Source organism: Apodemus sylvaticus, chromosome 4 (assembly GCF_947179515.1).
Source record: "Apodemus sylvaticus chromosome 4, mApoSyl1.1, whole genome shotgun sequence".
Lineage (NCBI taxonomy): Eukaryota > Metazoa > Chordata > Mammalia > Rodentia > Muridae > Apodemus > Apodemus sylvaticus.
This window is the reverse complement of record NC_067475.1, coordinates 67980019-68002521: the sequence shown is the minus strand read 5'-3', so window position 1 is coordinate 68002521 and position 22503 is coordinate 67980019. Positions and strand designations below refer to the sequence as shown.

The window sequence follows — 22503 nt, the reverse complement described above, 5'->3', positions numbered from 1 at the left end:
AACAGTCAGGTCTACACACACACACACACACACACACAGAGAGAGAGAGAGAGAGAGAGAGAGAGAGAGAGAGAGAGAGAGAGATCTCACTACTCTCAGGTCCAACGGAAACTCCAATTCTCAACCCTCAAAAGACAGCTCATATATCCAGAACTCTGTCCAGCCCCACCCTCCCCCAGCTGCACATCCGTCCTATAACGGCTAGACTCACACTGTTCTGGGTTTGTCGATTCTCACTGGGTCCTGCTCTCCACTCTCTCACAGGTAGCCCTGGCCATGTCTTTCACCACATGGTGGTTTCACGACCATCTGTAACCCTAGCTCTGAGAGGTCTGATGTGCTCTTCTGGCCTCCAAGAGCACCAAGCACATACATGTCGCACAGACTTATATGACACAGCCCCTCCCACACACATTAAAAAAAACTTTTAAAACAAAAGGACAGCCCTACAAGACCCATATACTGAGTGAATATTTGATGAGCGTCTAAAATGAGTCCTTGAACATTGCATGTGTCTGTGGACTCAGCAAGCACAGGATAGGTTTACAAGCTGTTCCCTACAGCTGTTAATAGCTCACAGAGAAAAGCGGTCTTATCCATATCTCCCTATACTCAGCCTGTTGAACTTAGAAGCAGGACACACATGGAATTTTGAACAGTGGCCAAGATGCTCCCATCCTCTTAACCTTGGGGACCGATGTGCTTAGTGACTCCCCATCCCACCCCACCCCACCCAAACCTGGTCCCCTTCTAGTGACTTTTTGCAAAAACCCTTTTTTCCATCGCCGCCCCCCCCCATAGTTTACTGGGGGGAAAACCCTGTAAGACACCCACATGAGTGGCACACATGTATTACAACATAAATCACTTCCGAAAGCCTGATAATCTTTTACATTTTTCTGTAGTTTGTTATTGCTTTGTGTATACCCTTTAAAATGATTTTCTCAAATATGATCAAAATGATCGGATCCCATCATAGAATTCCTTTGCTCAGCAGCCTCCCAAGGACCAACCTATCCTCATACAAATGATGATTCGTGCTAATATAAAATCTCTCCCCAGCCTGAGGAAAAGACACCACTCAAGTTTATTTTCCAGACTATAAATAAAGGAAGTATGACATCAAAGGAACCAAGCAGCTCGGCGTGGGGAGGGGCGGGGGCGGGTGTCATTTCCTCTCAGTCCCATTGCTCTAGTTGCTTTGCGACTCCAGGATTCCTTCGAAACATTTTCCTAATATTGCTCTCCCGGTTCCTCTTGCTTTTCTCATTCTGGTATTACAGAATACAAGTGGAGGCTTCATTTGAGACATAATTCCTATACCAGGCTGCCCAAAGAATTCTAACTTTTAAGGCTAACTTTGATCCCTCAGGGTGCTTCTCTGGCTCATTTCCTCTCATTCAAGTTAAGAACAATGTCCGTCCCTATCTACCCACAACCTCTATCCTGTGCTCTTTTTTATTTGTCTGTAGATTCAAACAGGATCTTTCCCCGACAACGATCCTCTAGTAGTAGATGGGGTGGTTATCACCCTTCTCTACCGAATGAAGAAAGGAAACCCTGGCCAAAGCTCAAGGGATCCCAGGAATCCTTGCTCTGATTGGGCCCAGTTCCCCAGCCTACGCTTCTGAAGCCACTCCCAGCACCAAGTGGAGGGCTCCAAGGATGAGAGACTACAACTCCCAGAAGGCCATGCTGCCACGACCCCGCCTCTGCAGTTCCGCCCCACCAAGTATTCATTGGCCTTCCGGGGGTGGGGATTAGATGGGAGGTGGCCATGGGGCAGCGACCGGGGGTTGTTCCCTCTTCGGCTTCCGTAGACGAGATCGGGCGGACCTTCGTCCGGTGTTTCGGCACCCCCCCTTCCCCTTCCCCGGGGTCCGGGGGTGACATTGCACCGCGCCCCTCCTGGGGTTGCGTCGCCGCCCCACGCGGACTCCCCCTCGGCGCGCTGCTCCCACTCGCCTCCCTTGGCCGGGGTTCCCTCCCTTCCCCAGCTGCCCAGTCATGGGGGCTGCTGTGTTTTTCGGATGCACCTTCGTCGCGTTCGGCCCAGCCTTCGCCCTTTTCCTGATCACTGTAGCTGGAGACCCGCTTCGGGTTATCATCCTGGTGGCGGGGTGAGTGTCGAGTGGTGGAGACGGGGCTGAACATAGAGAAAAAGGTGCAGAAAGGCTGGAGGAACTGGAGCACGCTTGGGAGCCTGAGTTTGGGGGGCAGAAGTCGGAAAAGGTTGGACACAGGGTCAAATCGTGATCTAGGAGAATTTCCCTCAGTTGGCTTCCGCCTTCCAGGGATTTCACAGATTCTTCCTGTAGTCCGCCCGGCAACGTCAGAGAAGGCCCAAGGCCAAGATTAATGAGGGGGCTGTGCTGACCTCGGCCAGCCAAGGATCCGGGAATGGATACCTTGTCTGTCCGTTCATGCCCACACACTTTGACTCTTATCTCACTGAAAACTCTAACCAGATTTCTACCCCTTCTGCTGCTTTCAGATTCCTACAGATGAGTCTGTTGGTGTAGACACTTATCCTATCTGGTCCCTGTCTCCCTTACCATCCGGAAGTCTAAACTTCCACTTTTCATACATTCCATCCTTGTCTGGTTCGCTCCTTGATTTTTCCAGTTGCCCCTATCGCTGCCTCTCTCATTGCCGTTGTGTTTTCTTAGAGCCTTTTTCTGGCTGGTCTCCCTGCTCTTGGCCTCTGTGGTCTGGTTCATCTTGGTCCATGTGACAGACCGATCGGATGCACGGCTCCAGTATGGCCTCCTGATTTTTGGTGCTGCTGTCTCTGTCCTTCTACAGGAAGTGTTCCGTTTTGCCTACTACAAGCTCCTTAAGTAAGGACAAGGGGTGATCTGGAGGGGAGAGGGGCCAGTGGTGTGCATTGTGGGAAGTGGGCCAGCCCTCGGATGGTGGTTGGAGTAGGGGGCATTGAAGGGAGGGTATTAGACGGAAAGGAACATCCCTGCCCGCCCTTCATTTCCCAGGAAGGCAGATGAGGGCTTAGCATCACTAAGTGAGGACGGAAGATCACCCATCTCTATCCGACAGATGGCCTATGGTGAGCCAAGGGAGAGGGACCAGAGGAGGGAGTTGGACATCTCCTCCTCCCTTTCTGGGTAATCTAAACATCCACATGTGCTAAGTGTTTTTCTTCATACTTGACTTCCAAGGAGAGGCGGTCTGGAGGGAGGGTAGGTATGGCAGACTTTCCCCTGGGCATGGGGAGTAGGTATTGGTAATGAGGCTGGAGTGACCCTGGTCATTGATGAGACCCTCCCTCCCCCCCCCCCCCAGTTTCTGGTCTGTCCTTCGGTATCATCAGTGGTGTCTTCTCTGTTATCAATATTTTGGCTGATGCACTTGGGCCAGGTGTGGTTGGGATCCATGGAGACTCACCCTATTACTTCCTGACCTCAGGTAAGGCTCACTTCCAACCTTGTCTTTATTCCCTACCCTTCCCTGGCCCTGATCTGACTTATGGGCCTTCCCTGGGAGACTCCTCTGGCTCACCACCTCACGAGGCTGGGAGGCAATCAGGGATGTATCTCCTCCCCATCTCCCTCCCTGCAGCCTTTCTGACAGCAGCCATTATCCTGCTCCATACCTTTTGGGGAGTTGTGTTCTTTGATGCCTGTGAGAGGAGACGGTACTGGGCTTTGGGCCTGGTAGTTGGGAGTCACCTTCTGACATCAGGACTGGTGAGTTGGAGATAGGAGCCTGAGTCAGGGAGAAAGCCTTTGATGGTGAGTGGGATGGGGTGTGTGTTCTCTCGCAGTACGCAGTCGTAGCTTACCTTGGCTGGAGGCAGAGAGGTGTCTCCTGAGTCCTGCCGCCTCAGCTTCAGCTAGGTCACCTGCTCTGGGGAAGACTCTGCTTAGTCAGATTGTCACAGAAGGCCTGAGGTGACTAGGAAGAGCTGAAGCCTTTGAGGGAATCTGAACTCAAAAGTTACCTTAGCTATAAGATGGTGGTGCTTTAGAGGGAAACAGAGGAGTCTGACTGACTAGGATGTCTGGGGGAAGTTGGGTCAGAGGCCCAGAGTGAATGTGGCGGTTAGGTGCGGGAAGAATCTAACCTCGTTTCTGGCCTCATTCTCAGACATTCCTCAACCCCTGGTATGAGGCCAGCCTGCTGCCCATCTATGCAGTCACCGTTTCCATGGGGCTCTGGGCGTTCATCACAGCCGGAGGCTCCCTGCGAAGTATCCAGCGCAGCCTTTCGTGTAAGGACTGACTACCTGGACTGATCGCCCGACAGATCCCATCTGCCTGTCCACTGCCCCAGCCCGCGTCCATTGCCCTCCTCCTCCGTCTCCTCGCTGATGTGTCCCGCTTCCTTCCGGGTTTGGCGTTGTCCATTTGTGACCTGCCTGTAGTCTCTAAGCTTTCTCAGGAGCAGCCTGGGTGCAGCCAGGCAGGGACTGGTGGGTTTGAACCTGCATCTCTCCCCCCACCTGGGGACCCCCTTGTTGTCCAGGTCTCCCCATGTGTCAGCGCTCTGCCCTCACCCTGCCCATGACTCACCCCGCTTCCCCTCTGCAGGCCGACGGCAGGAGGACAGTCGGGTGATGGTGTACTCTGCCCTGCGCATCCCACCCGAGGACTGAGGGAACATGGGGGGGACCCCTGGGCCTGGGTGCCCTCCCGATCTCCTCGTCCTGTAATTCTCCATCTCCAGTTCTGGACAGTGCAGGTTGTCAAGAAAAGGGACCTAGTCTAGCCATGGCCCTGCAGATGGAGTTCCTGGGGCTCAGGGCGGGTGAGCCCAGTTCAGTGTCCCTGCCCAGACTGGACATCTTGGTCTTTTTCTCAGGTCTGAAAGGAACCATTTTTTGGTATGATAAAGACCCCCAAATGCCTTTTTTTTTTAAGTGGGGAGAGGGAGGAGTTAAGCCGGGACCCTCCCTAACCTCCATAGGCTGTTTGCTCCTGAATCTGCGGATCACGGCTCATTTCTAGCCTATTTTCCCTTTGGTCCCAGGCCCTGGGGGAAAGGAAGGAAGTGCATGCTTGGAAACTGGAACTCACGTTGTAACATCCATGACCATCAGCACCCCTCCTTTCCCCAAGGTGAAGTGGAGGGTGCTGGGTCGGCCCACCCTGTGGCCGTGCCTGAGGAGTCTACTGTGGCATCGCAGGCCCAGAGGGCAGACATTTTTTCTAGTTTTTAATTGGGGTGTGGGAGGGCTGGGGAGGTTTTCTATCACTGTATTGTTTTTCTGCTGAGGGTGGGATATTCCATCCTTTTAATCAAGGTGATTGTGATTTTGACTAATAAAAAGGACTTTATAATTGTGGGGGAACTTGGCTTTAAGAGGGGATAATGGCTTGAGATTTCTAGTTCCAGGTGGCCCTCCATCCTTCCTAGCCTCGCGCCCGATGTTCACCATTGATGTGATAAGAGAAGCATCAACTGGTGGTATAACTTGTGGAAGTTGAGTTAACTTCCTAGAAGCATGTTTCCCCTGTCCAGGAACAGGATACAAGGAGTTAATTAACTGCTCTCCCTCCATGTCTATCTTTGCCTCTCAATGGATAGAGGAACCTCCCACCCTTGAAAGCCACAAAAGACAGTCCAGAATTAAGATCAAAACTTTTAATTTCCAAACATATTGAGCAAAAAATAATTGAAATCCTAGCAGCAGCCCTGTTTTCCTAGGTAAAAAAACTAGGCAGTGTATCTGGGGGAGAGACCATGACGTGGTGTGAGGTGAAGGAGGGCAGAGCTCACCCTCAGCTTCCTCAGAAATAAACATTAGGCAGGGATCTCCTGATCTACAGCTTTGGAAGGCCAGAGGCTCAGCCCCTCCTTGAAGAGTCGGGCTCCTCGCTCCCCTGGTGGATAGTATAGAGAAGTGGTGTCTAGAAGGACACACGTGTCTGCCTACAGCTGGTGTCCAGTGCCTGTCCCATCAGGGGCTCCCTGACAGGAGAGGAAGGCATCCACAGCATCTCGGGACAGTTCACGCCTCTGTGGTAGCCCTAGCAGAGGTGAAAACCACGCTTTTCCTGTTTCCAAGCCGCTTCTTCCTGGAAAGGGGAGCAGGGGTTCAAGGGAGTGACTGCTGTCCTAAGTGGCGTAGACGGAGAATAGGAAATTTTTTTTTTTTTTAAAGAACTCTTAAGTATATAATCATGACCTTAAATTTTCTCTTTCCCCCCCCCCCCGCCCCCTCGCGCCTCCTGAAGATTGGGATTACAAGCGTGTGCCAGGTGTAATGTGGTGCTAGGGATCAGACCCGGGGCTCTGAGCATGCCCAGCAGGCACTCCAACAACTGAGATACAGCCCCAGAGAGTTTCGTTGGGGGGCGGGGAGACTGGTTTATCTCACTGTGTAGACCAGGCTGGCCTTGAACTCACAGAGATCATCCTGCTTCCAGCTCCCAAGCATTGGGATTAAAGTTATGCACTATCATGCCTGGCTGAGAATGCTTTTTGTTTGGTTGGTTTTGGGTTTTTTTGGGAGACAGTTTCTCTGTGTACCTTGGCTACCCTGGAACTCACTCTATAGACCAGGCTGACCTCGACCGCAGAGATCCGCTGGGATTAAAAGTGTGAGCTTCCACCACCCAACCTCTGAGAATGCTTTTTTAGTAGAAGAACCCTGCAGGGATGGGAAGTAGGGCCGCACCTGATTTTTTGAGCGATGAGATAAACAGCCAGCAGGAGGCAGAGACACCCAGCCAAGATCCCCACGCCCAGGCCCAGCATCTCTCCTGGGGAGACACGGATGTCCGCTCAGTCTACCAGGCCCTGCCTGAGGCTTTCCGTCTTTGCCGGGGCCCACCTCGTGTGGCCACACAGGGCCGTCTTACCTGTGGTGTACAGCGGTCCCACTGCAGAGGAAGAAAACTTGGGTTAGAGGAGTTTCAGAACATTCTCCATTGGGAGCTCCGCTGACACCCGAAACTGACCCGGTCCAGGGGTGTACTGGAACCCTTTCCCCTCAGCTTTTGCCTTCCCGGGGGCTCATTAGTTCATGCCTTTGAGTCCCCCGGTTTCCCATCTCTTCTGAGCCCTGCAAGTTACCTTGGATGAAAGAAGCAAAGACGGTCCTCTGGTTGAGAGGCTGGGGGGCTCGGCAGTTCTGTACGAGGGGCTCAGATGGATCCTCTTCTGTAGAGGACAACGCCTCCTGCAGCTTCTCTAACTGGGGAGCACAAGTGGGGAAATCAGCCGGGGAACTGGCAAGGGTCTGCGGGCAATGCTTGCGATCACCGCTCCACCACTCGCCTGTTCCACTGAGATCTGGGCCCTTCTGTTGAAGACCGTCCAGAGTACACTCTGGTAGCAGGGGGGAGTGGTGAGTGAGCCGTTGTAGCGGAAGAACTGCTCCAGCTGTTGGGGGAACAGCTCTCTCACATTGAAGGGAGGCACGGAGGTCTTCTGACCTGGAGAGGACAGAGCAAGGGACAGCCTTCCTGGATAGGGAAACCACTGCGTGCCCACCGCCCCTCCCAAGCCTCTCAGCTCAGGTCTTGAGTTCCCTTGCAGTGGGATTCCTGCTGTAGGTCTTTTTTTTTTGATTTGGGTTTTTTTTGTTTTTTGTTTTTTTTTTTTGAGACAGGGTTTCTAGTGTAGCCCTGGCTGTCCTGGAACTCACTTTGTAGACCAGGCTGGCCTCGAACTCAGAAATCCACCTGCCTCTGCCTCCCAGAGTGCTGGGATTACAGGCGTGCGCCACCACCGCCCGGCTCCTGCTGTAGGTCTTTAGGACTCACCTTTGTACCTTATTTCTTGCAGATGACTCAGAATGTGATCATACGCAGGGTTCCCAGTCTCACCCACCTGTGAAGGGAACACCATAGACCGTGTGTTTGGAGTGAGTGACAGGGTAAACTTCAGAGGGGCCACTAATCAGATGGGCCTAAGGGTATAGACAAAGGGTTAGAGAGAGACCTGAGAGGGGCTGGGGGTTACTGACCTCAATTAGGATGCCTAGGACAGCCAGGCCCTGAGGTTTCTGAGCGGCCTCACTCAGGCTGCTGTAGGACTCCGAGTCGTAATGGACCACGTGGAGCTGGAGGAAGACAGGAAACCGAGAATGTTTCTTCTTTCTCTAAGGCTTTGATTTCAGTTACCCCCCTCCCTCAGTTGCCCGATCTAAGTCTCTGCCCCCAAAGCTTTGTCTTCTCAATAGGATTTTTCAAGGGCCCAGATCCATCCTTTCTCTGAGCAGAACCCACTGGACAGAACCATGCATCATCGGTATCCTAGTCCGAGATCCCCGGTACCCGGTACCTCTGCGGCTGTGGCTTCGCTGTCGATCTGGTGCTCTGAGCCCTCTAGGGATCCCTTCTGTCCCCAGTGCAGGTGGAGCTGGGCTGCGGTGTACTGTCGGGGCAGTCCGCGCAGGCGCAGGGTTGGGGGCAGGGAAAGCTGCACTGTGGGGAGAACGCAGGCTGGGACTGGCTGAGGAGTGGGCAGCTTCCACCCCGGCTTTCCACCGCCTGGGGCACTTGGTTCTCCTCTTTCTTCTTCTCCCCAGAACTGCTCGACTCCTCTCTAGCAAAGGAACCTCTCTGCTGATGATTAAGTCAGTACTATGACACTACTTGCACAAGGAACTTGATTATAGACATCCAATCCTACCTTAACTGCAGGAGCCTGAACCTCATTATTTTGTGGGATTTTGTTATTGGTTTTTTTATATTATATGTAAGTAACTGTCTTCAGACACACCAAAGAGGGCATCAGATTTCATTACAGATGGTTGTGAGCCACCATGTGGGTGCTGGGATTTGAACTCAGGACCTTCGGAAGAAGGGTCAGTGCTCTTAATCGCTGAGCCATCTCTCCATGCCCTGTTTTGTGGGTTGTTTTTTTTTTTTTTTTGAGACAGGGCTCTTCTGTATACAGGCTGTAGGCCTGGCTGTCCTGGAATTCACTCTGTAGACCAGGCTGGCCTCAAATTCAAAGAGCGATCCCCCTGCCTCTGCCTTTTGAGTGTGTCACCATGGCCCAGCTTTGAATCTCATTCTAAAGTCCACATCCATTCACTGGTAGTTCTGACATTTTATAATTAGAACTCTGCTTCCCCTGGCTTTGTCTGATTTTGTGTTTTTCAAGATAGGGTTCTGCCTGCTTCTGCCTCCCAAGCCTGCAGTTATTTGAAGCTGGGTCTTTTACCTGTGTGGCCATTATTGTGTAGATCCAAAGGCTCGGTATCAAGCTGGTCGTATCCGTGGGGCTGTACAGCAGGCAGATCCGGGTCAAATACCACACTGTCTGTCTGGATATCAATGGGGGACTGGGCATTGCCGCCACACTCAGGGTAAGAGGTTGGCCAGTGGTCCTGACCATGCGGGCCTGGTGGAGGGGTAAGTTACCGTGGGCATTTGTCCGGTCTTACAGCCCCAGCCACCCTTTAGCAGCCCCCACCCCATGTTACAGTGGAAGTACCACACGCTGGGTAGGGCTGGGTGGGGTGGGAACCCCCGGGGTGATTCTCCAGGCTCTAGTGAGTGGGGGTGCAGTGGCTTTCACTCACCTGTAGTTTCAGAACCATGAAGCTGAGTGAGAGGAAGAGGAAATGGACAGAAAGCCTGAATTCTTGCAGAAGTAGAATCAGAGAGGACAAATGGCCCTAAACAGATGGACTGTCTTTGGGGTACCCTACCAAGTAGTCTTGGGGCTCAGATATCCTTTCTCTCATTCGCTTTTCACTCACACTGGACCTTGCTTTGACTCCAGATCGGTCATTAATCAGAAGTTCAGAGGGATTGAGTTCCACTGTCCCTAGAGTCACAGTGTCCTGCCAGCCTTTTCCTCCTGACCTCAGGCTCTGTCCAGTGTCAGGGGCAGGTTGGGGGTGGGGCTATTTAGGAGACAGAGCCAGAATGGTGGCCGAGCTCACTGTGCCTCTTCCCCGCCCAGTTTTCTTCATTTCCACACGGATTTACGGAGGACGCATTGGCTTTTTTGCTGAATCAGGAGCCGTGGGATTTAATGATTACAGCAGGGTCTAGCAGCCGCTTGTGTAAACCCCAGGGTGTGTGTGTGTGTGTGTGTGTGTGTAGTGAGGAAAAGAGGAGCAAGTGGGTGAAGCTCAGGAAAAGACCTTCCCCTCCCCCAGGACGTCTTCATGCCAGGTGAGGGGGTCCCAGGGTAAAAGGAGCGCCAGTCCATCCGCAGTTCCAATCTCACCTTCATATGTCCAGTGGTGACCTGTAAGAGAGCGGTTTGGGCTGTGGCCAGCGCAGCCTGGAGCAGTGTCCTGGCCTCTGCTCTCCCGCCAGCTGGCGCGGCTGGCGCCTCCCCCTTTTCCGCTCTCCTACCCACCTCCACCCTGCGCTTCCCAAGTGAAGTATGGAAACTGGATACGGCCCCGGAAAGGTCGGGGGTCCTATTTAAAATAACCAGTCAGGCTGCGCTCGGTTACTGAGTAAAGGGGGAGGAGCAAGAAAAAGAGATAAAGCAAGGGGCTAAAATTAACCTGGATCCGAGTGTGCGGCCGGCCTGCCGGCGGCCCCTACGGTTTCCATCTGGACCCAAGTCAGTGTAACGCTTAGGAGGTTGGGGTGGGGTCAAGCAAGAGTGTGGGCGGAGGGCTTGGAAGCGAAGAACAGATGACACAGAAGATGACGAGGGGAAAAGGTCAGTGTGTGGCAGTGCAGCTGAAGACAGGAGGGCCCGGTCCTTCGCCTTGGTGCATCGCTGCGTGGTGGACCAAGGCGCAAAGCCTTCAGTGAAGTTTTAGTTCTCCCCTTCTGCTCTCACTCGCTGTGGTCACTCCCATCAGGAACCTCTGCTCTGCGCCTTCAGGCTCAGATGGCTCAAGAAAAGCAGGAGTCAGGCCGGGTAGGGCCTGTTCTAGGTTGAGGGTGGTGGGTGGGCACTGCGGGCAGCCAGGCTGGCAAGGACAGGATGAAAGTGAAGCATTGTGTGTAGAGAGGGGAGCTGCCAGCCGGGTCACATGCCAGGATCTCATGCAGTTCTGTCTCTGGCCAAAAACGCTAGGGGTCTGTGGATCACACACACACACACACACACACACACACACACACACACACACACACACACTCACACACACAGCTAACCTGTCTCATGGAGAAAAGGAAGTCTTCTTGTAGATTGACTTGTACTATTTAAATCTAGAAACTGGGAAAAAAAAAAATCCTGTTCCATTTTCTCTTTATCAGTCCTTTATTTATTTTGTTTGTTTGAGACATGATTTTCCTATGTGGTCCATACTGGCCCCGTACTCATGGTGTGGTTCAGGCTGACCTCGAACCCGGGGCACTCCTGCCTCAGCCTCCTGAGAGCTGGGATTACAAGCACGTGGTGCAGTGCCCGCTCGCTGACATTCCTTTAGCTGCTCTGCTGCTCCGTTCCTCACCTCAAGCAACTCTGCAGATCGCTCCCACCCAGTCGCGCACTACCTCTGTGGGATCCCAACGACTAGAGCTCCCCGGCTTCTGGGAGGGTGCCCTGCCCTTCCTGTGAAATGTTCTGAACTGATTCTAATACCTCTCTTTCTCCTCTTTCCAACTTGTTTCTTCTCAGAAGAGGTTTGTGACTCTTCATTTTCTTTTGGGTCCCTTGGTCCCATTTTCCTCTCGCTTTCTAGATAATCCTCCCCCCACCTCGCTCTTCCAACAAACTTTTTAATCCCTCACCTACTATGTGCTGGATATGGAATGAGGCCTTGGAAGCACAAAAACAGGATGTAGAAACCAGGCATGGTGATGCAGAGGGGAGCCGGCAAAGGCAAGCAGGTCTAACCTCAGCTACATAGAGAGTTTGAGACAGGTCTGGCCACGTGAAACCTTGTCTCAAAAAAAGTAAATAAAATAAACAACAACAACAACAAAGTTGTGGGGACCCTTCAGGCGTTCCTGGACTCCAGAAACTACTTAGCTGGTTTTCCTAAATGTCTCCCTACGCCTATCCTCCTCCGGAAAGTCCTTCGTACACTGAAAAGAGCTGAGCAAACGTTTAGCTGTGTTACTTTCAGGGAAATGGACCAGCTGCCCGTGCACCTCGGCAGGTAATGGGGTTATCCTCTGATCAGCTGGGAGTCGGGGTCTGAGCCCGGCAGGACTGGAGCACGTGTCCTTGCCACTCCTGCTCTCCCCAACCGGCAGAGTGCGTAAACAAAGAAGGGCAGGAGGGCTGCCTGGGACTAGGGCAGTGGGGAAAGCGCGGCCGGCGCGCACAGCCTCGCTGGCCCAGCTTACTGTGTGTTGTGAGCATTCACACACTGGCCTCCGGCCGGCTAGCTCTCCCTGCCTCAGAGACAGCAGTAATAGCTGGACTAGAGAGGGAAAGGAAAAGAATGGGAAGATCTCCTCCGTATTCTTTCTCCCACCCCATGCCTTTCCCCCCAGCCCCTAGGCGTCCCTTTCCGAAACCTCTCCTCCCCCGCTTAAGTACACATGGCTCCGGGTGGACATTAGCACAGACCCAGTTGTACCTACCCCCATCTGCAGCCAGGATCCAAGTCACCTTTAACAGGAGAACGAAGAACAACATATTATCCCCACAACGGGGCACAAGGGACCAGGGATTTGGGAGCTAGAAGAGAGATGTGGAGAGGGAGAGAGAGGAATTTCTTGGCGTTCTCTCTCTTTTCTTCTTGTCTCTTGTCTGCAGACTTCCAGGGATTTGATTTTCCACAGGTTAACACGAACTTCTGGATCCCAGGATAAATTTCTTTCTCTCTCACTTTGTCTCTCTTCCACTCTGCCCTCTCTGGACGTCCCTTCGTAGTCTCCACACCACTTACTGGCCAGCAACTTCACAGTTGCCTCCGGCTTTTAAGGTGGCTCGGAACCGGTGTACGTGAGGAGGGGGTGGTGCCTGGGCTGCAGGCGCAGCTCCTTAAATAGCGGATTAGGCATGCAGGATGGCCCTGCCGAGCAGCGCCCTGGCCGTGGCTCAGGACCCCAGCTGGAATGAGCGCTTCCTTCGCCATTTGCACTGCTGCTCATATGGGTGTCCCCTGGAACTCCCGGTCAGGGAAGGGGGGTTTCGCACCTCTCCCTCCCAGGACACCGTGTTCTCACTCGCCTGCCTGACCATGCCTGGGTGGTGTGGGACAGCTGGTGGGGAACCTGTTTCTGAAACTAAGAGGAGCTGAGCTGGCTGGCACCACACGAAATTCAGATTCGGGAGATAGGAGAACAGAAGTCGGAGGCTAAGGGCGCAGGTGGGGGGTGGAAAGCCGAAGTTTAAAATCTGAATTGTGGAGAGCAAGAAGTGGGGTGAGGAGGATATTTGTCTTCCGCGCTGTCTTCCTTTGGCGCCTGTCACCACCCCCTCCCCTTGGTGAGGCTTAGGTCCACGTGCCTGCGGAGCCTGGGGTGGGGGTGCCGTTTTGTTTGCCGCATAAAGGCCATTTGTGCGCACAGCGGGGGAGGGGTTGTCACAGCACCAGGGAGAGACAGCATTCTAACTACCACATCCAGCCACCTCCCTCCCCAGGGAGCCCAGATCTAGGGCGCCTTTTGTCACTGAAGAGGACACTGACCCCTAGCAGAGAGAGAGGCCAGGGCAGGAGTGATGGGTGACTGTAGAAACAATTACTGTCACCATGAGAAAAAGGCGGACTCCAAAGAAGGAGAGAGGAGGGGCCATAGAAAGACCATGTGACCAGGTGGGTGAGGGGTCCAGGGGCTTCCCGCCCACCCAACAAAGGGGCCAGGCAGGTCCTGTGGGACCGAGTGAGACCTGCTGTGGTGGAGCTGAGTTAGCTAGTGGAGCATGGAGGCTGCGTGGCGTGTCAGGAATGCGAGCTGGTGTGCGCTCCCCCACGGGACTAGAAATCCCGATCGGAATGTACATCCTAAGTCCCTCATTAGTGAGTGTGAAGACCACAGATAATTTCAGGCTCGATGGTGAAATCTCTCCTTCATAAGTTTCACTTACTGGTCCAGGGCATGCATACACCTCTGTGAGGTCTTTCTGCCCTCCTTACTCCTAGCAATGAATAGCCAAAACAAAGGAGCGGGATCCAAACAAGGGCACGGGAGGCGAGCCAAACGAACAGAATAATGCATGTGCTGGGTCATCACTGCTGCGGAGACAGGAGCTCAGCGCGCTTTTCTGTCCCATGACTGAGCTTCAGAGGAAGGATTTTTTAATTTAAAAAAAATTATATATATATATTATAATGTTTTTATCGCTTTGCGAATACTTCATCCCCTTAAAAAAAAAAGTTTCCGTCTTAAAGTTCTTTCAAAGCCCCATCCAATCCCATCTAGAAAGAATAAAAGATGTAAATGCAAGATTTCTTTGGAATCCGCAAAGTTAAAAAGGGGGTGGGGCGGGGTGAAAGGAGAACTGACTCGTATTTCACAAGGTAGGAAAGAGGAGGTTTGGATAGAATGACCCCTGCGAGGACAGAGCTCCCCTCGGGCATTTGCGACCGACACTCAGCCCCCCCGGGGAGTGCGCCCCGCCTGGCGCCACCTCCTGGCTTCTCTACGAACTTTTAAAACTTGAGATTCCTTCTGGACAGCAGTTGGTGCTGAGGGGTTGGGGACTTTGCCTACACTATTGAATACGGCTTCAAAGAAGTCTTAGCCCTGGTGCTGGAGAGGTGGTGGCTCAATGACTAAGAGCTCTCGCTGCTTTTCCAGCGGAAGAGGTTTAATTCCCAGCACCCACATAGCGGCTCACAACTGTCTGTAACTCCAGTTCCAGGGGACCGGATATTCTCACACAGACATACATGCAGGCAGATCATCAATGCACAAAATAAAATCATTAAAAAAATAATAAAATGTGTCTTTAAAAAAGAGTCTTGGCCCCAAGTCAACACTTAGGCTCCGGAACAAGCAGCCTCTCCGGGAATTCCAATTCCCTCCTGGTTGGAGAGAGAGGGAGAGAGAGGGGGAGAGAGGGAGAGAGAGGGAGAAAGGAAGAGAGAACACTACCCTCCTCGGATTTAAACACTTCAGTCATTGCTTTCTAGCTGTGTTGGTTCGGAGCAGGTGCAGGGGCTGCTGCCTGGGACCTCCCCGGAGTAGCGAGCATCTTCTCAAACTCTTGTTTCATTAGGACTCTTCTCGCCCTGCACCTGGCCCAAAGACCCACAAACCCGAGACATTCCGCTGCCGTGTGGCGCCACCTCCTGTCCCTGCAGAGCAGTGAAACGTGAATGTCAGATCAAAGTGTTCCAGTGTGGTGACTTTTTGTTTATCCTTTCTTAAAAGTTCTTAACTTAGGTATTTAAACTCACTCCTTTAGAATGTCCTCGTAGCAAACCCACTCTACTCCCCGAGTTTGCGTGCTGGGGTGCAGGGAGGTGAATGAAGGAGGGAATCAGATTAAAACAACAATCCATGAGGGGACGGATTAGATGGAATTAAATTTTCTAGAAAAGTTAATAACAAAAACAAGAGACAGAAAGCTAGCAAACAAAAGAAAAGCTAACAACACGGTGGTTGGGTGATATAAGGGAGGTAGAAACGTTCTAATGTGATAGATAGGCAATCGCATTCAGCATTACAGCCTTGTCTTCTGACTCCTCAGTCCCTAACACAAAGGTGCTTACAGATGGAAGGCCCTGGGGATTGGGAGGAGCAGGTGATCAGAATCCTCTGGGTCAGCCTCATGGCTTTCTAATTCAATAGATGAGGAGGGGAATCTTGTGGACAAAGGGCAGGTAAATTCTGTCATCAGAAATATTGCTGTTTTTTAATTAAAAAGGAATTTTCTGCTATGAATTGGTTCCATGCACAGGTTTGTAAATATGTGTAGGTTAAAGGAATGAATCTACTGGGAGGGGGGAGTTAGTCACTTTTCATTCTGCCTCTGGTCTTTCTTAGACCTTTAGACCAGCAGGACCCTTGGGCATCCATCCAAATCCTTGTTATGCTCGGTGGAGAATGAGTTTTGAGGGATTTAGGAATTCAGCTGCGGTTGATGAGAAAGCTGTTGGGCTACAGTGGAAGCGGAACCCAAGCTCCCATGAGCATTTGTGTGCGCCACTGGTTCTCAAGCCCTGGTGAGTGCAAGAGTCACCTGGAAAGCTCGCTAGCCTGCTTCTCCACAGCTCTGGGGGTTGGTTGGTTGGGTTGTTGTTGTTGTTTTGTTTTTGTTTGGGTTTTGGGGGGGGATTTGTTTTTTTTTTGAGACAGGGTTTCTCTGTGTAGCCCTGGCTGTCCTGGAACTCACTCTGTAGACCAGGCTGGCCTCGAACTCAGAAATCTGCCTGTCTCTGCCTCCCAAGTGCTGGGATTACAGGCGTGCGCCACCACTGCCCGGCTGTGTCGGTTGTCAAAGGAGGATCCTTGATCACACTGGAGAGCAAACTGTGTGCTGTGAGAGGAGGAAGGGGAAAGGCCCTCAAGCTCCCTCTCCTCCTCCTCCCCCCTCCCTCCCTCTCTCTCCTCAAGTAACCCAGGCAAGATACAAACTCCCTGTGTAGCTGAGGCTCGCCTTCCATTCTTGACCCTCCTGCTTGAGTTCCCACACATAAAGATTATAGGTATGTAAACTGTCTTGTTGAAAGTCTTAAATTTTTATTTAAAATTTTTATTATTTTAAAGATGAATTAACTTATTTTTTTTAATTAACTTTTTTATTTTTCATGTACAAGCATTTCCTCTGCAGGCACGTGAGTGTACTGTGTGGAGAGAGTGTCTGTGGAGGCCAGAAGAGGCTGTTTGCTGGATCCTTTGGAACTAGAGTTAGAGATGGTTATGAGCTACCACACAGGTGCTTGCTTGGTCTTCTGCAGGAGTAGCCAGTGCTCTTAACCACTAAGCACCTTCTAGCCTATTATTATTATTATTATTATTATTATTATTATTATTATTATTATTTTGAGACACTGTCTCACTCCGTAGTTCAGGTGGACCTGGAACTTGAAGTAATCTTCTGGTCTTAGCCTGAATGCTGTGGCCACAAGCTGAAGGGGGAAGCTGACGAAGTCCTGAGGGGGTGTGTATTGCTGACACATACACGCACATCCCTGTGCCTCAGACCCCTGGGAGTGGTGAAGTCTTCCGTGGCTCAGAGGGATGGCAAGGCTTCTTTCCGTGGGAGTACAGATGTGACCGTGTGCAGAGAAAGCGTCTGCCAGCTCCGATCCAGATGCCTGCGGCGGAGGCTGCACAGCACAGAGACTAGCCAAAGCCCCTCCTCTGTGCTGTGTGAGGGAGGTGAAGGGTCTCCTGTGCTCTCCTCTCTACCTGGATGTGTGTCTGCCATTCCTCACCCAGGTCAGGTCAAAGAGACCCAAGGCCTCCACTGGCCTAAAGCTTGTGTTGTATTAAGGCTGGCCTTTGTTTGTTTGTTTGTTTGTTTTGTAGTTTATTTTTTTCCGAGACAGGGTTTCTCTGTGTAGCCCTGGCTGTCCTGGAACTCACTCTGTAGACCAGGCTGGTCTCGAACTCAGAAATCCGCCTGCCTCTGCCTCCCAGGGTGCTGGGATTACAGGCGTGCGCCACCACCGCCCAGCTTCCTTTTTCATTTTTACTTATTTATTTTACTGTATTTTATTTTATTGAGACTAAGTTTCTCTGGAGTTCTTCCTGAAATTTACTCTTTAGATCAGGCTGGCCTGGAACTCACAGAAATCTACTTCTTCTGCCTCACGACTGCCTGGTTTAAAAGTCTTGTGTCACCAACACCCAGTTTCATTTTTATTTTTTTATTTTTTGAGCTGGGAATTGATCCTGGGGTCTTATGTGTGATGGCCAAGACGGCTTAAACCCTGAGTTTTAGCTCAGTTTAGCTGAGTCTTCTTGTTACTTCTAATTAGGAGATAGAGTCTCACTAAGTTACCCAGGCTGGCCTTGAACTTGTGCTCTGCCTCTCTGCTTCTCCAGTGACTGGAATAAAGGCTTTTTAAAAGAACACAAAGAGGGCTGGAGAGATGGCTCAGCGGTTAAGAGCACTAACTGCTCTTCCAGAGGTCCTGAGTTCAATTCCCAGCAACCACATGGTGGCTCACAACCATCTTCTGGTGTGTCTAAAGAGAGCAATGCTGGACTAACATACATATCATAAACAATAAATTAAATGTTAAAAAAAAAAAGAACAAAACAAAAAATCCCACTGACAACGGGCAGCGACACTTTGTTGGTGGTGGCGTTCTTGTGTCAGTCAGGGGCAGAGCCATGCCAGTCTTTGTTCGTGCTAGCTTGACGCCTGGCTTGGTGGGCAAAGCTGTTTTATGCCTAAAACACCTAAAGCGCAAATCAAATCCAGGCAGCGCTGCGAGGGAGGAGGAAGACAGAGACCGTGGACTGCCGAGCCACCCACAGTCCTGCCCTCCAGGGCAGCCACGGGGGTGGGGGGTGGGTGGTGGGAGTCTGTTCACCCTCTTGCTGCCATGCCGTGCAGCAAGGACAGAGAAAGTCACCCGGGGCCCTGCCAGCCGCGGGGCCAGCCTGTAGCTAGAACCCATGATGTGCGAGTTTGTGGTGGTCAGATTCGAGAGACACAAGTGGGGCATCTTGAGTATTCTGAGAGAGATGGAGCTGGAGGGAGGAGCGTGGGCTGGCTGAGTGGCCAACCCTGCCTCCTGGGGCCGTGGGAGGTCCCGGCCTGAGCTGCCATGGAGGGGCCTTGTCTGGGTCCGTGGCTACACAGCTGCCTGTGGCTCCTATTACCATAGAGAACGTGGGGTGTTCCTGGTTTGAGCAGCCGCCTGGGGCCACACGGATGTCCCGGGCTGTTCAGTACTGGCCCTGCTCCTCACCGCCTGCCGCCTTCTAGCGAGCGGGCCCCATCTCTCTTTGGTTGCCACTCTCCAGAGCAGGCTCTGAGCCTCGCCCAGGCAGCACAATGGAGCTAGTCCTGACATCTACGACACAGGAGAGCCAGCCCGGAGGGTGTGAGAGGAGAGAGGCCCAGCCCCTTGCAGGCTGCAGGACTTCAGAGCATGGGCCCTGCACCTTGACTGAGCAGCAGTAGAGCTCCCTCTAGAGGCATGTGTGCAGGGAGCCGGCCTGAGGGCGAGGGAGCGCCGCACCCACCTGCGGCTTGCTTACAGGCAGCGCTGGGTGGCATAGTTGGAGAGGCTGCAGAGCGCCTTGATAGTGCAGAGAAGGGAGATCCCACAGGCCGACCAGCTCATCGGCCACCCAGGCCCAGATCCAGGGCTCCAGGTTGGCCGGCTCCAAACCTATATCATCTGTAAACGATTGGGACACATGAAAGGGCCAGTCCTGCTGATCCAAAGTTGCAGGATCTCCATGACACGGGCAACAACAGGATAACCAGGAGGAGCCCAGGTGCAGATCCAATTTTGATGATAACACAGAAGCCAGAGGCCTTGAACCAGACCAGTGGCTCACTAGGAAGATGTGTGGACAGGGGGATAAACTGTGGGATACACTAGGACAATTACAACCTCTCTTTTATTTGGGGGGGGGGGAGGTTGCAAGGGCACTGGGTGGATATTAGGAGCAGGACTGGGGTGCATTATGGGAAACTCAATAAAAAGTTAAGAGGAGGAGGAGAATAGCAATGTCAGAAAGAGTGCTAAGGAGATAACTCGGCAGAGAAGGAGCATGCGTTATAAGCATAAAGATAAGATCCCGATCCCTGGAGCTCTTGGAAAATATGAGCAGGTTTGGTGGCTGGGAATAATCAAGGAAGACTTTGGACACTGCACACACACACACACACACACATACACACACACACACATGCACGCCCGCACAATCATTCACATTATACTCCCATGCACACCAACACTCACACAAACACACAATAAGATTTTTGGATTTGGTTTTTTTTTTTTTTTTTTTGAGACAGGATTTCTCTGTGTAGCCCTGGCTGTCCTGGAACTCACTCTGTAGACCAGGCTGGCCTTGAACTCAGAAATCCTCTTGCCTCTGCCTCTCAGAGTGCTGGGATTAAAGGCGTGTGCCACCACCACCTGGCCACACACACAATAAGTAAATTTAAAAAAAAAAAGAAAAAAAAATTACTTGGACTTGACACCAGAATAGTGGGGAACGTGAAGTCTCAGCAAAGAATAGTTTCCTCCTTCCTAGTTATTTAAATTTTTAAAAGAAAAAAATTTACCATAAAATATTTACTAATCATTAATAATGTTATGAAATATTTTAAAATCTTGGTTGGAATAAAGCTTATCTCATCTGCCTGTAAATAGTTCCTTTTTTTTTTAAGATGAGGTACAGCCCCAGCCCGGAACTCACTATGTAGATCAGGCTGGCCTGGAATTCACAGAGGTTCAAGTGCTGTGATTAAAGGCATGCACCCCACGCACAGCTAATTATGGCATTTTGAAAGTGCATATTACATCAGGGGCTGGAGAGATGGCTCAGGAGTTAAGCACACTTGCTGCTCTTTCGGAGGAACAGAGTTCAGTTCTCAGCAGCCATGCTGGGCTGTTCACCTGTAACTCCAGCTCCCGGGGATCTGAGCCCTTCTTCAGCCTCTGCTGACGGCCGCTCCAGCATGTTCATAGACTGACATGCACAGACAGATGAATACATTCTTAAACCCCAGATATGGCAAAGTACAGAGGAAGAAATGGACTAATTAATATTATTTATTCTTAAAAATCAGTGCATTTGGTGTTCAAACAGTAGAAACAGGTTCTAGATTGTCCCTAAAGTAATGCAATTCAAAACAAAGCAAACAAGAGAACCTCAGTGGCCAAGAATTGTGGTGTGTGCCTTTAATCCCAGGACCTAGGGTGCAGGAGGATCTCAGAGTTGGAGCTCTGGTCTTTGAAGGGAGTTCTAGGATAGCAGGGCTACAGAGACCCTGACTCAAAAGAAAGAAGAGAAGAGAAGAGAGAAGAGAGGGGAAGGGAGGAGAGAAGAAGAGAAGAGAGGAGAGAAGAAGAGAGGAGAGGAGAGGAGAGGAGAGGAGAGGAGAGGAGAGGAGAGGAGAGAGAAGGCTTATTGAGATGGTTTTCTGGTTAAGCGCATATCTTGTTCTTGCAGAGGAGTCAAGTTCAGGTCTCAGCTGTCTTCAGACACATCAGAAGAAGGCACCAGATCCCATTATGGATGGTTGTGAACCACCATGTGGTTGCTGGGATTTGAACTCAGGACCTCTGGAAGAGCAGTCAGTGCTCTTAACCGCTAAGCCATCTTTCCAGCCCCATAAAAATACATGTTAAAAAAATAAATCCCTACAGGGCAGTTAGAATCCATTACAATCCATGTACAAAGCACAGTTCATGTTAACAACATGATATAGAATATATACAGGGAAAAAAAAATCATCACAAGCCAACCCTAGTCCAGGCCACAGTAATGGAACTTTATATAAAAACCTAAGCTATGGGGGGGAGGGTGGATGTGGGGTGGGGATTGGTGGAGGGGTAACCCAGAAGTAGGATATCATTTGAGATGTTAATGAATGGAATGATTAATTAAAAAAAAAAAACAAAAACCTAAGTTACAAATAAAGGTGGGAGGGGGAGCTGTCCTTTACAGTTTTATTAGAGTATTGCTGGGGAGCAAAGAAAAAGACAGGTTAAAAAAAATTCTGAGCAGTTGTGATGGTGAAATGTCCCTAGGGAGCCCATCAGGATGGCCACTGGGAGAAGTTGCTGTTATAGCTGCTTTCTTCTTCTTTTTTTTTATAAAGATTTATTTATTATTATATGTTAAGTACATTGTAGCTTTCTTCAGACACTCCAGAAGAGGGTGTCAGATCTTGCTTGTTATGGATGGTTGTGAGCCACCAGGTGGTTGCTGGGATTTGAACTTAGGACCTTTGAAAGAGCAGTCAGCGCTCTTAACCACTGAGCCATCTCTCCAGCCCTACGGCTTCTTTCTTCATGTCTGTCTCCATGTGACGACTGACTGCAACCCTCAAGAGCCCACTGACCAAAGGATAACCATGTTAAATAAACGAGGCTGTAAAGAGTATGGAAGTCAACCAGACACCTGGGTGAGGGGCAGGGATGGGAGTGGAGGGTGGTGAGGCCCCACTCCCCTTTCCCTCCTGCTCACCAAGGGAAGACTAAGACACGCAAGGGCTCGAAGTGCTGAGGAGACAGGGACCCCGTCAGAGGGCATGGAACCCGGACCTTGCAGTTTAACCTATTTTTGAAATTAAGATCCCTTTAGTTGCTGGGCAGTGGTGGTGCACACCTGTAATCCCAGCACCTGGGGAGGCAGAGGCAGGCGGATTTCTGAGTTCGAGGCCAGCCTGGTCTACAGAGTGAGTTCCAGGACAGCCAGGGCTACACAGAGAAACCCTGTCTTGAAAAAAACAAATCCAAAAAACCAAAAAAATAAATAAATAAATAAAAAAGATCCCTTCAGTTGTTGAGACAAAAGTGAAGCCACACTTGGCCTGCCTTCCCCCAGTTTCAAAGTGTGTGAATCATAACTAGGTTGCAATTATGATGCCAGATAAAGGTTAGTTATATGCAGTGGTTAACACACAGATGACCTTTTGGGCAAACTGAATCACGACACTAGAAAGCAGGTGAGAAAGGTAGCTTCTATCTCCATAGTCTGGTGGCATCTGATCGTAATTGGGGTGGTGATGAAGACATGTGCTCGGCCGATAGGGAAAGACTGCTTACACAGCAGACACTCATAG

General features: G+C 51.1%; 2 protein-coding genes across 2 annotated transcripts; one reads left to right on the top strand and one right to left on the bottom strand.

Moving 5' to 3' along the window:
* Positions 1-1781: 1781 nt before the first annotated feature.
* On the top strand, positions 1782-6421 carry Aph1a (aph-1 homolog A, gamma-secretase subunit). The gene is made up of 7 exons (XM_052179729.1): positions 1782-2120; positions 2670-2840; positions 2991-3064; positions 3301-3423; positions 3577-3704; positions 4105-4228; positions 4548-6421. Exons 1-7 carry the CDS (start codon positions 2008-2010, stop codon positions 4610-4612), a joined length of 798 nt encoding a protein of 265 aa, XP_052035689.1. The 5' UTR covers positions 1782-2007; the 3' UTR covers positions 4613-6421.
* Positions 5969-12480, bottom strand: Ca14 (carbonic anhydrase 14). The gene is made up of 11 exons (XM_052179728.1): positions 12426-12480; positions 10153-10173; positions 9136-9315; positions 8248-8390; positions 7931-8026; positions 7728-7794; positions 7240-7397; positions 7036-7156; positions 6822-6842; positions 6638-6722; positions 5969-6035 (listed from the first exon to the last, which is right to left on the bottom strand). The coding sequence occupies exons 1-11, from the start codon at positions 12478-12480 to the stop codon at positions 5969-5971; spliced, it is 1014 nt and encodes a 337-aa protein (XP_052035688.1).
* Positions 12481-22503: the final 10023 nt, after the last annotated feature.